At 40.7% G+C, this 13,133-nt stretch overlaps 1 protein-coding gene across 1 annotated transcript; it reads left to right on the top strand.

Annotated features, from left to right (window-relative positions):
• Positions 1-4,728: 4,728 nt before the first annotated feature.
• LOC139146040 (transcriptional regulator QRICH1-like) lies at positions 4,729-6,199 on the top strand. The gene is made up of 3 exons (XM_070717487.1): positions 4,729-5,249; positions 5,483-5,793; positions 6,057-6,199. The coding sequence occupies exons 1-3, from the start codon at positions 4,762-4,764 to the stop codon at positions 6,197-6,199; spliced, it is 942 nt and encodes a 313-aa protein (XP_070573588.1). The 5' UTR covers positions 4,729-4,761.
• The last annotated feature ends 6,934 nt before the right edge of the window (positions 6,200-13,133 follow it).

Raw genomic sequence — 13,133 nt, 5'->3', positions numbered from 1 at the left:
ATTAATTTATATTTGCATATGGATGTAAGCTTGCACATGCATCCACACATACATGTACACTCACAACAAAATGCAATGGTAACACACAAGTGTGCAGTTTGAACATCATGGAAACTCTTTATTACACTTAAATAAATCATCACAGTATTGTAATTACAATTGCAATTAAAACAGAAGATTCAGATTGAAACTTTGAGAGCAAGAAATGGTTCGTCTGATTGGAGTTTCATTAATACATATATTGCTAATAAATTGTCAAAACTTGCCAACAAAGAGGAAAATTCACAAGTTTAAGCTTTACACAATTCAAATGTAATTGAGTTTTATATCATTTTTGAACGACAAACACCGCGATAATTTTATACGGGGATAGATTTCAACCAGCGCCCCCCCCCCCCCCCCCCCCCCCCATAACTTCTACTGCCACTGGACATCGTCGTTCGATTCTTGATTTAAAAATACCAACAAGATGATCACAAGACATGAACTAAGTACGACTAGAATCCCTCGAAAATCAGGTGTAAAATCTTTCAGAGGACGTGTCAGAGTGGCACCACACGCGACGCCAGTATCAATGTCAACACGTTATAAACCCGTCGACCAACATGGCCGCCGCCATATTGAAATTTATGCAATGTGAACTCGATCGCGATCGTGATCGTACTAGGACAAAACTCATCGTTGTACAATCATAATCAACCTCACCAGTTAACTCTTGTTTCTTTTGCGATCCATTTCGTTGATCAAAGCATGGGAATGTCTGAAATGTGATCAAAGGCCCTGCTAGTGCTACACCGCCTACTTCTGTGAACACTTGTCCGCGATGTTGTTGGTCGTAATAGTCGTTCTGGAATGAAAATTTGTGAACAACCCAGCCGATTCTTCTATTGTTTTAACGTTCCTCTCAACACTTACGGACAACTTATCTGATGCATACCATACTTCACACCTTCCACCAGGTTGAAAGTTGCAGTGAGCGCTAATGTGTAGACAATGCATGCATCAGCTGGTAGCTACGCAGAGCGTGTGAACTAAAGGATGGCGGGACTATTTGAAAGCGTAACGGGGAGAATCAAAGCGTACGGGGAGAGGCGAAAGCGTAGCGGGACCGCTATGGTCTGGGGAGAACACTGAGTTTTACAGTTTTATCAATATAGTAACATTAAATTGTTCATGCAGTCACTGATCATGTGCCCAAGAATTTTCTCTTTCTCTTCAGCCGTTGTGGCTTGGTGTTATAGTAATCAGTATGTAGTTTGCCACAGCCACAGGCCACAAACCAGGAAACCAGATATGAACTGAATTGCCTCGCGTGCACATTTTGTAAAGTACTTCTTGGGGTATTGGCTTTTATGACATTACATTGTTTTTATTCCCGAAATTAATCCAATCTATCTAAATTTGACATTATCCCCACTGTATTACGCAATGAAAAAAAAGAAAAGAAACCATTTGAAAAATTATGATCCAACAATATCTGTCGATGCAAGTGCAAATGGCTGAGCAGGCTCTTAACTGGCAGAGGTCGCGTTTGCGTATAAATTCTGCATATTTCACATATAATTGCCATGTAGAACGAGTTGACCTACTTCACAGTATCTCAATGCGCCCAAAAACGATACAATCATCTGTGCCGCGCCGTGTAGCAGCAAAATGAGTTCGTGACCTTTGAAGTACGCGTTTCAAAAAATAAATACCCATGGGAACCTGCTCACCACGCCACGCAACTCATGTACAGCTGACTATGGTGCACTTGTCAGGCGATGGTCGATGATTCTGGTTATTGCCTATATTGTCAAGTTCAATGCCTAATTTACGGAAACACGAACTCTGTCTAGTGTATTCGAAGCTCTGCGTACAGGTTGTGCACACGGCCTCTACCACGTGCTGTCCTGTGGACAGTGTGGTACAAGCCGTCGGCCTACCACCGTACCGCCGGGAAACGCAGACCTATTGTACGCAGGAGCATGGCAGGAGCTAGCCTACTGCTCCTGATTTAACATCAATGCCAACATGGAAATCTCATGAAAAATTTGTCATTGTTGGTTCTGTAGCTAATACAATCTTGAAAAGCAACTTAAAAGACACAGACTGTTATTTTCTCGATCCGCTATCTGCGGACTACGTGCTGAAGTACATTGACTGTTCATGTCAACGATCGTTTCTCCCTCTGCAGAGTTTCTGTATCCCGTTCAACAACGCTGTACCTCGATCACACGATAGTGACGCTATGTAGCTGTGCAGTATTGAAACTTATCATAAAATGGCCACCTCGTCTAACAGTAACACGTATTGTCAGGATTATCGTACGGAAAAAAGACTGCAAAACTAAGACTTATGAATCTTCATCAGAATTGAACACATCATGATTGTACACGAGTATCAACCGTGAATGCACGTTGAGCTCGGCAGTTACACAAGCATGGTACGCTACATGCATAGCCCTACGAGTATGGCGACAGTGTCCGGCTTTGGCTACGCCGGGGGCTACGCCGCCTACCGGAGGTGGGAGGCGGCGTAGCCAAAGCCGGACACTCTCGCCATACTCGTACGGCTAGCTACATGCACTGCCGCGATGCCGATCGTATGCATTCCAAGGCCTATCCCGGAATTTGTTTCACAAACAACCTCAAAGGAGAGCAAACATACTTCTATGGACAATGACGAATACGTTTCTTGGCGAAGCAAAATCAAAACAGTGCAGCAGTACATGAAGTAGGTCATGGCCTTGGACTCTGTGCACGAACCTGATTGGACACTTCAATACCTTTGACCCAAAGTTATTATTCATCAGCACTTCCATGCCATGAGGCTAGGTAGAGAACGTATTACGTACGCAGTGTACGCTGTGTGTTAGGAACGCACACAGGGAATGCACAGCGTACACTGCGTACGTACGCAGGGCTAGCGAGAGAGTTGCCGACATCGACGGTTATTTACGAAAAAAGAATAAAAGACTGGCATTTTTGGAAGCGATCGAGTAGCTGCGGTAGGCAGGGATACGACTTGGGCCCAAGAACGCTGAATTTCGGCAGTAATTTGGCTTTTTACGTCAAGTCCAAAAATGGATTTGAAGTTACCAACTCTACGTACGGGTCTTTGCAGGGCTGTGGTGAGCGGGGCTATTAATAGCTGTAGCGGAACACACAGCATCGTACGCAGGGCTAAGAACGTATGTACTCATTTCTGGCGATCGAGCAGCGAGGGAAACAATCAATTACCAAGGATGAAGCTAATTTGCTAAACGATATTTTATCTTGAATAGTGAGTTGAATGAGTAATAAAATATCATATTTTTAATGTTCAATACGAGGTTGAAACACGGAGGGACCGTGGTTGAAACCAGAGCTATCCAGCTGTAGCCAACCTGGACAAGCACATTTCACAGCGCCCTCAAACAGTCGATTGTTTTCACTTGTCATACGCGGCGTAACAGAAAAATTAAAACTTTCATAACTTCATTAATATCCAAGCCACGCCCACCAAAACCTTTTCAGTTCTAGCCATTTGAATTCTAAAGATGTCTACCAAATTTGACTGAAATACGTTCAGCCGTTTTGAGAAAAGGACCAACAGACAGACAGACACACAGACAGACAGACATCGCTTGCGACATAACCGCGCTGCGGCATGCGCACGCGAGGTAAAAAAGGGTGACGCGCTGTTGTTCAAGTGACGCGCGCGCTGACCAGAAACATTTCTTTTCTTTTTTTTGGCCTTATATATATATGTAATAGAGAACTACCGACACCAAGGTGGTTCCTGGTTTCGAATCGCCGAGGGCCGCAGGCCCGAGGCGATTCGAAACCAAGAACCATCGAGGGGGAGGTGTTTCTCTAACTTAAACCACGATCCTCGACAATCTACGATACAGTTGGAACTGTGTTTGTCTACAAGACAAAGTCCTGGACAGAAAATATAAATCTAGAGTCTAGAGACGATTATTAGTGAATTTTGAAGGTGGAATTTGCATGGCACAACCTTTGTCAAAATGAACTACGCCGAAGCCAGGTAGTTCTAGACCGCCCGGCTTGGCTTTGCAAGTTTCACATTTCAGCAGGTGTTCATCTCAATATTCACATATCGAGTCGCAACACTATATGCTAATTTCCAAATGCAGCTTGTCTTTACAATTTCGAAGGCGTGTTACATAACGCCCATGATGACGTGTCAGACAACTGCTGCCCATGCATTTCAGTTCAGAGCTTGGTTGGCGCAGGTCACATCATGTCTGACAGTGACAGTATATTCATAACACAAAACTCATTTAAGGACACTGAATCGAATTCAGACTCTTCTGGTGAGTTCCCAGTGTTTTCTCCCCAGAGTTTCCTTACGGAATTTGATAATTTACAGTATAATGGGGCCGAGGGCACTAGCAGCGTCAACCAAGAAATTCGCAGTGTTGGAAAAACTGAGAGAGCAGCCTCTAATAGTCACTCAGACAAACAGAAAAATAACGATAGTTTGAGAGTCGGGGCCACTAGTATGCGATTCAGATTTACAAAAAATATTTGATGTCAATGTACCTTACAATACTAGAAAAAATTACATTGGTCCGTTTCATTATTCGAAACATGGCGTAAGGAAAGAAACAGGCGTATTGAAGACAATAAGCTAGAACAATTAAGCAAAATTGAACCGTCACTTACTGAAATGACAAACGATGAAATTAATTTTTCTCTGACAAGATTCGTTCACAAACTGAAAAAAACGCAATTAGGTTCTGATTTTCCCGACAAAACGGTTTATGAAATTGTCATGTGTATACAAAAGTACGTGTCAGAACACGTGAGAAATGTTCAATTTTTGAGTGACCCGTTTTTCGCTGATATAAAAAGAAGTCTCGATTGTGTCATGAAAATGAGAGCCAAGAGTGGGATTGGAATTCACAGAAGGCAAGCGCAAATCATATCGGTTGACGAAGAAAACGTATTATGGGATAGGAAACTCTTGGGAGATCATACACCGCAGTCGCTCCTTGATTCTCAAATTTACTTGTTTGGTTTGCACTTTGCTCTACGTGGTGGTATAGAGCACAGAAACCTGCGCCATAAAAACTCTCAAATACAACTGAAAATAGATATATCAGGCAAAAAGTATCTGGAATATAGAGAAGATGTCAGTAAGTCTAACCAGGGAGGACTGTCGAGTCGAAAAATTCGACAAAAAGTCACCAGAGCATACGAGAATGCACACAATCCTGAGAGATGTATAGTAAGACTGTATGAACGCTACAACAATTTATGGTAAGTTTTACCCATTTCTGTCTTTCACACATTTATATCGTTAGATTTCTAACTTACAGCAAACAGAACTTCTCACCTTATATCAGTCAAATATCAAATTTAACCTCTACATTTGGCTAATGGCATCTTGATGTGTCCACTCGTAAACTTTATGAAACATTTGCGTGTAATCTACACGTAAACTATGCTCATGTTGACTGTAAACATTTATTTCTATTATTCTTCCTCAACAGTCCTCCAAATAGACCTGACGATGGTTACTACCTATATCCTCTGGCAAAACCTACGGCTACATGTTGGTATAGCTTAAAGAAACTAGGTCATAACGCTCTTCATGGTACTATTGCCCGTCTATGCAAGGAAGCTGATATCCCTGGGTTTCGAACAAATCATTCTTTAAGGGCGACAGCAGCAACACGTTTGTATGATGCCGACATTGATGAGCAGTTGATCTGCGAAAAGACTGGCCATCGTAGCGACGCTGTCCGACACTACAAGCGCACATCTGACGAACAGCAAGAGAAAGTAAGCAGAATTCTCCAAGGTACGCGCAAATGTTAAATATTTAAAATTTTAATGCAACAAAGAGTGGTGAACTGAACCATAATGAATTAGAACTCATAACTATTTGGGAAATGTAACAGAAGTTTTTTTTGGGATAGTAAGATGTCATAACAGTTTGGGAGGAGGGGAGGGACATTTCTGTTCAGCGGTTGGTTGGTGTTTGTAACGCATTTATTTCACCCGTGTTTGGCTGTATTGCACTTTATCGACTAATCGACTAAATGTCTTTCTATATCATATCAGGCAATGGAGAAGCCCCTGAGCCACCAAGAAAATTGTCATGTACATCAGTGAACAGTGTGACCAAAGCCACGGAATCAGCGGCAGCGGCAGTGTCGGCAAAGGATTCATCCTCAATCAGTATTACCATAAATTTGTTAAAATGACTTCTGATTCAATTATTGTACCCAAGAAATAAATGGAAATCTGCAAACTGAACAGTGTATTTGCATTTCTGTGTGACAGGTGATTGAGTGTCTCCTACCCGAGAGGTAGTTCTAGAACTACCTCTGGGGGTTCTAGAACTACCTCCAGAACCCCCAGAGGTAGTTCTAGAACTACCTCTAGAACTACCTCTCTGAGTTCTACAACTACCTAGGATAATTTCTGAACCTTGCCTCGACTGCTTGTAGGAGGTTCTTTGAGTGAATGTGGTTTTGTTTGTATACTGTGACGTCATGATCGTGGTTTAAATATATAAATATATATATATATATATATATATATATATATATATATATATATATATATATATATATATATATTAAATTCCCAATGTAGACGAGTTGCACTCAATAACAAATAGTAGGCTACATATATATACTTAATATTCTCACCTTTCCTTTTAAAATCGGCGCTAGTTTTCTTGTACTCTCCGCATGGGGGCGCCCTAGCTTTTAAAATTTACAATTTCTCTTTCCCTTCATATTTGCCCTGAATGCCGAAAGCATATTTTACACGGTGTGCATTTTTGTACGGCCGACCGTGGGACATCATGACCAAAAAGGTATCAGTTTTATTGCAACGATGTTCGCAAAATTTGGAAAGAGCACATGTTCCTTTTTTACTAACTATCATAACATTTTCAAGAGTCTCGAGTTTCGCATTTGACGACTGAAGGAATTAATTACTTAATTTCGTAGGAAACATGGAGGCTTTAAAATAGTATACCCGCAATAGTTTGATTGGCTTTGGGTGAAAATAATTTAAACCGGACGACGCCATCTCACCGTTTCTAGCAAATTCCAGCGGCGACTTAAAGCTGTCACGTGACTTTGCAAACGGTGGCGCTGCACGGTGCTGGATCTGTGACTGGACTAATTTTGACAGTTAGAATGTGGTGTCGACAGGGGTAAAATGCGTTGTATTCGTGAACAAGTCATCGTTGATGACACAGTCCCCACTTGTTAATGGGTACTTTGATTACAGGTCCTCAGAGAGGATAGAGTCCTCTTCATTAGGTCTGTGATAAAAATACTTTTGAATAAATTCGCTTGATACATGTCTGAGTTGTAGTTCAAGACATGAAAAAATCGTAATAAAATTGCCACCCGGCGGCCATATTGGATCGTATCACAAAACAAATCAATGTGCATATGTATGACATAGGTCAATGTCCTTGTACCAACTTTGATTAAAATCGGATGAGATATGCCAGAGTTATGGCTTTGTACATGAAAAAATCATAACAAAATGGCCGCACAGCAGCCATATTGGATCGTATCACAAAACAAATTAAGGTGCATATGTATGACATCGGTCGATCTCCTTGTAACAACTTTGAATACATTTGCTTGATACATGTATGAGTTATGGCTCTGGACATGAAAAAACGTAATAAAATGGCCACACGGCGATCATATTGGATCGTATCACAAAACAAATCAATGTGCATGTGCATGACATAGGTCAATGTCCTTGTACCAAGTTTGAATAAAATCGGTTGAGATATGCCAGAGTTATGGCTCTGTACATGAAAAAATCGTAACAAAATGGCCGCACGGCGGCCATATTGGATCGTATCACAAAGCAAATTGATGTGCATAGCTATGACATTTGTCAATGTCCTTGTACCAACTTTGAATAAAATCTGTTGAAACATGCCTGGGTAATGACTCTGTACATGAAAAAATCGTAATAAAATGGCCGCCTGGTGGCCATATTGGATTGTATCTCAAAACAAATTGACGTTCATATGTATGACATTGGTCAATGTCCTTGTACCAAGTTTGAATAAAATCGGTAGAGATATGTCTGAGTTATGGCTCTGTACATGAAAAAATCGTAACAAAATGGCCGCACGGCGGCTACATTGGATCGCATCACCAAAAAAATTGACATGCATATCTATGACATTGGTCAATGTCCTTGTACCAACTTTGAATAAAATCAGTTGAAACATGCCTGAGTTATGGCTCTGCACATGAAAAAAATTGTAATAAAATGGCCGCCTGGCAGCCATATTGCATCGTACCACAAAACAAATCGACGTGCATCTGTATGACATATAAAGTTATCCTTGTACCAAGTTTGAATGAAATCGCTCCAGGCATCTCTGAGATATCTGCGTGAACGGACGGACGGACGCACGGACGGACGCACGCACTGACGCACGCACGCACGCACGCACGGACATGACCAAACCTATAAGTCCCCCCGGACGGTGTCCGTGGGGACTAACAAAACTATAGATTACTACGTCGTAGACAAAGGTATGCAAGTGACCGTATCGAACTTGTAATGTTCCATCAGAAAGACGGACAGTACCTGAGACAGCGTACTATTGAAAGTGTTCTAATGCAGAAATGGTTTCAACTCATTACATTCCTGTACCAACGCTTACGTCACAAGTCAAAAATATACCCGGAATCTGACTCAACACCGAACCTAAATTGGTTACCATGGCGTAGGAAAAACTGAGCCAGTCACGTGACAAGTGACAGGGACGCTGACATGAAATGCTTCAGAAACTTACACCAACAGCTATTTATTATTTTGTCTCCACAAAAGGGAGCACTTGCGACTGTTTTTCTAAGTTAAATTAGCAAAATATAATCAATGGCGTTGTTAAATATCAATATGCAACATACTTCGTGATTTGTCACTATGAGTTTGTTAGCCATCCAACGAGTTTATAACTTGACTTTAAAGCACAAAGCCTGATAACAAATAAACAGCTCGGTCCTCTCAGACCTTACATTTATGAATGTAGGAAGTTGTAGAGGAAATAGCGATGGAAGAATACCATAGCGACCGACGAAGCGAAAAAAAATGTAGGTAAAACACGATTGGAACTAATTTGGGATAGTTGCATAGTGTAGTAATGTTTAATATGCAAATGTAAACTCATCTGTTTTTCTGTTTTTGCGATAAGCTTACACTTGATTTTATGGGTAATTTGCAATTATATTGCAACTTTCAGCCATAGGGCATCTAACACTTTTGATAAATTTGAACAAACGAAAGATCACATTCTCCCAGATTAGTTCCAATCGTGTTGCAATAGGCCAAACCCGGAATTCGAATCGACCACGGTACAAACAAAGCCATGTGCGCAAACGCGCATAGACGTACGTGTATTTCTATACGCGCTAGTACACATGTGGGTTTGTTTGTACCGGCATCACGTGATTATTTGGGCGTACTGAGTCTGTAGAACGCATCGCGTCCTTTTTATTCCGGAGTAGAACCATTGATCATGCAGGGATCTAGCCTGCCTCACACTGTGTGTAGACATATCCTGCTACTTCTGTGTACACAGATGCCGGCTAACAGAAAATGTAAATTGTTATCGCATCCCTTCGATCTTTCTAGCAAAACAACATACCTATGACTATATAGTTTCTGGCTTCCATAAACTTGGAAATACCTTGAAATACGCTTCTTCCGTGTCTTGTGTATGTGCATCACTTAAAAGTTGACACATTTACAAGCGCACATGTATACACTCACATCAATTCCACATTGCGTTGACATTTTCTAAGATTCGTAGAATTGGCTATAAACCAAAATCTAGAAAAACTGTTTTCTGTTCGATTGCCTTGACTTACAAAATAGCCGAAGCTTTATGTTCACAAGATACACGTGATCGACATGTTTGCCCCCCGAGATGAATACTAGAAGCGCCCCCCCCCCCCCCCACGAAGCAGCTGCACCATCGGTGATCCATTGTTACTCCGGCTCGTGCTTCATTCAGCTCCGTCACACGTGACCAAGTTACTGAAAAAAATTCCCATTATCCATCTATATTGTTTGCGTTAGAATGACAACAACGAGGACCACCAAGTGGAGGTCAATTCTCACCAGCACTAGAAATTACTTTAGTACTTGAAAACCAGTTCAATCGTATAAAAATTTCACTTTTTCAAGAAGTGAAATGGCAATGATATACATATTTAATTATCCCAAGAAACGCAAATATGCCGTACCATAATTCATTCGCCTACGCATCCAACCATGCGTGCAAATATATTACCTTTACAATCTAGATATCGTTCGTTGGACACATATGAGCAACCGAGGTGTTATCCTCGACAATTCATTATCCAAACAGTTGATATATTTTGTGTAGTGTTGTCCATTCATAACTCTCTGTCTCTCTGTCTCTCCACACACAATACATAATACATACATACATACATACATATATATATATATATATATATATATATATATATATATATATATATATATATATATATATATATATATATATATATATATATATTATGAGGTTATTACGAAAATACAGCAAAGGATGCACTCGGACATTGGCGCAGCGTATCGCCCAAAGAGAAGCGGAGGGCGATGCGCGGCGCCGATGTCCGAGTGCATCCTTTGCGGTATTTTTGTAATAACCTTATTATTATACATCTTACATTCGTGACTGGGGCATCAAATTGTTAGAGTAATGACCGTTTTCGTACAATGTCAACAATTTTTCTTCCGATTATAGCGCAAGAGTGGATTGCTATCTCATGTATCTCGGACGCGCTTCTGCAAGTTCAGGGTAGTGTGTGTGCAGTACGCACGTACGTACAGAGCGCGCGAGACATGTTTTGGCACTCGTCAAATGAGTCTCTTGAAACCGTTTGAGTTTTAGGTCACATGACGCTCATGATAGTGAAACATACTTGTACACAAGATCGGACCAGAGAGCAATACATTGAAGACAAGGGACTTGACTGAAATCAGGTATTTTTGAACTCTGGCACATTAGAATTATCAAATATTGAAGAAAAAGATAGGGTCACCATTTCTACAAATATACTGTAAGATGAAAAGTCACTGTTTTTAAATCACTTAAAACCAATTTTCACATTCCCCTCGTACGATAACACAAAAGCAAAACTTTGAATAGTAAAGACTCTAGCTCAAATGAAAAAAGGTGTGACTAAATGGAATTATTTATTTGCCAAATTTGCCATTATTGCACCGAAAATTTCAGAGATTAAAACGTTCATTTGATGGAATATTTTAACCTTCCAGTTACCAGTATTGTCGATTTTGTAAAACTTAAGTCGCATCTAAGTCATATCATGTACTTTTGAAACAATATTTTTTTCGGTAGATCACTGTGCTTAGTTGTTAACATTTTGGCAAAATGTAGCTAGGAATTCACGGTTTGAATACTGTCTCATGACCGTCATTTTTGTGCTCCTCAGCAGGTGACATTGACCTGGCCAGAGTTGGATAAACTCAAGTCAGTTTCGACTGATAAATTCAAATGTCCACTGATGCATTTAAAATGAATCAATTTCAGAACTTGCCTTACAGGAACATGGCTCTACAAACTGCTGATAACAGGTATAGTGTCGAACATCTGCGAGCAGAACTGTGCAAATACATGTTTATTTTTTCTGTGCGTGCATCCACAATAAATATGCGGCCGTACGATAATTGGCGGACTAGAAAAAAAATCGATTATATAAACGGGGAGACTTGGAAATATTTCGAGGGTATGGGGGATTTGAAAAAATAAGATTTCATTCAGGGTTCCTCCAGCCCCCCCCCCCCTCATCATTATTTGTGAACGCAGCCTAAAGACAGCATTCCTCGCTTTTGATGACAAATAAATTCTAGTCCGGACTTGAATGCTGACAGTACACATATGACTGTGCTGGACTTTTCGTCACGCTTCAGGGAAGAGTGGATACACGTAACAAAACCACCCCCTAACGTCTCCAAACCCCTTCAAAATGCCCCAACATACCTAAATATTTTCAACCCCCCCCCCCCGTCAATTCTCCCGCCCTCTCTTTCAGAGGGGTTTGTGAATGCAGCCTCATTCATTACTTTCTCCTTGGCAGGAGGATTTGACAAGCCTCTTCTTGATTATAATAGTGTTACACTTGTATTGGAGTATACCATATGTGGTTCAAGTGTTCATTGACTCTTGGTGACTTTTACTTTCATGAAAATATAGAGGGCGTAAGAGTAAGATGTCCACTTTTATTTCATTCCTCAATCTTGACACCCATCTGAGATGTTGCCGTTGAGTTTAAAAATGACATTCGAGGGAGTGGTCCATCCGGTCATGGTCCCTCCCGGTGGTGGAGAGACTGTGGGCAGGTGAACGATGTGCGGCCCGTTGCCATGGTTATGACGCAGATCCATGAAACCTGAGGCAAGAAATAATTTTTTGCAGTACAGTGGCAGCGTTCTTCACATATTTCGTGTTTTGGTTCAATATTTCGCAACATGAATGCATCGTCAGCTATCTTGTACAGTGGATTTATTAATGTTGACTTTCAGGTGAGGTCTAGTAAAAATGTTAGCACCAAAACTATACGGATTTTAGAAAGTGCCAATTGACCTCGATTTAGCTATCGTCATGGGTGCAATTACATTTTAATATAATATTCATGACACAGGAAATATTCGACTTACTTTATTAATTTCCAAATTGTAATTGTTGTTGAAGACCAAAATACACCATAAGTCTCTTACAAATAAGGTGTCGATGAGTTTCTAACTATTATTTCGAGTTGGTTTTTGAGGTGACATGGTTCAACGATCGATGTTAAAACAAGGAAATATGGAAAAAAAATATACTGTGGTGTTGCTGACAGCCAGCAAAGCGAGGCGACGAGTTCGTGTTCAGAAATTTTACAGTATACGTAATAGGTGTGATTCTTCAGATAACGTCTGCGATTCTATGTTACCGACAGTTTTCATTTTCCTAAGATTCTCGAGTCGTTGGGTATCGTTGAAGTGAGTTTTACCATGGATGCAAAAAACTAGACATCTATGGTTTTACAGGCACTGAGCAAAAAATATCGTCAGTTCTCCTGAGCGGAACAGCATTTCAAATTCCATATG

The sequence above is a fragment of the Ptychodera flava genome, chromosome 12 (assembly GCF_041260155.1).
Source record: "Ptychodera flava strain L36383 chromosome 12, AS_Pfla_20210202, whole genome shotgun sequence".
Lineage (NCBI taxonomy): Eukaryota > Metazoa > Hemichordata > Enteropneusta > Ptychoderidae > Ptychodera > Ptychodera flava.
The sequence above is the reverse complement of the archived record's forward strand: the minus strand, read 5'-3'. Positions and strand labels throughout refer to the sequence as shown.

Coding starts and splice junctions, on each gene's coding strand:
- LOC139146040 (XM_070717487.1), top strand. CDS start 4,762: ATGTGTATACAAAAGTACGTGTCAGAACACGTGAGAAATGTTCAATTT. Junction 5,250..5,482: donor GAACGCTACAACAATTTATG/GTAAGTTTTACC, acceptor CTTCCTCAACAG/TCCTCCAAATAGACCTGACG. Junction 5,794..6,056: donor AGTAAGCAGAATTCTCCAAG/GTACGCGCAAAT, acceptor ATATCATATCAG/GCAATGGAGAAGCCCCTGAG.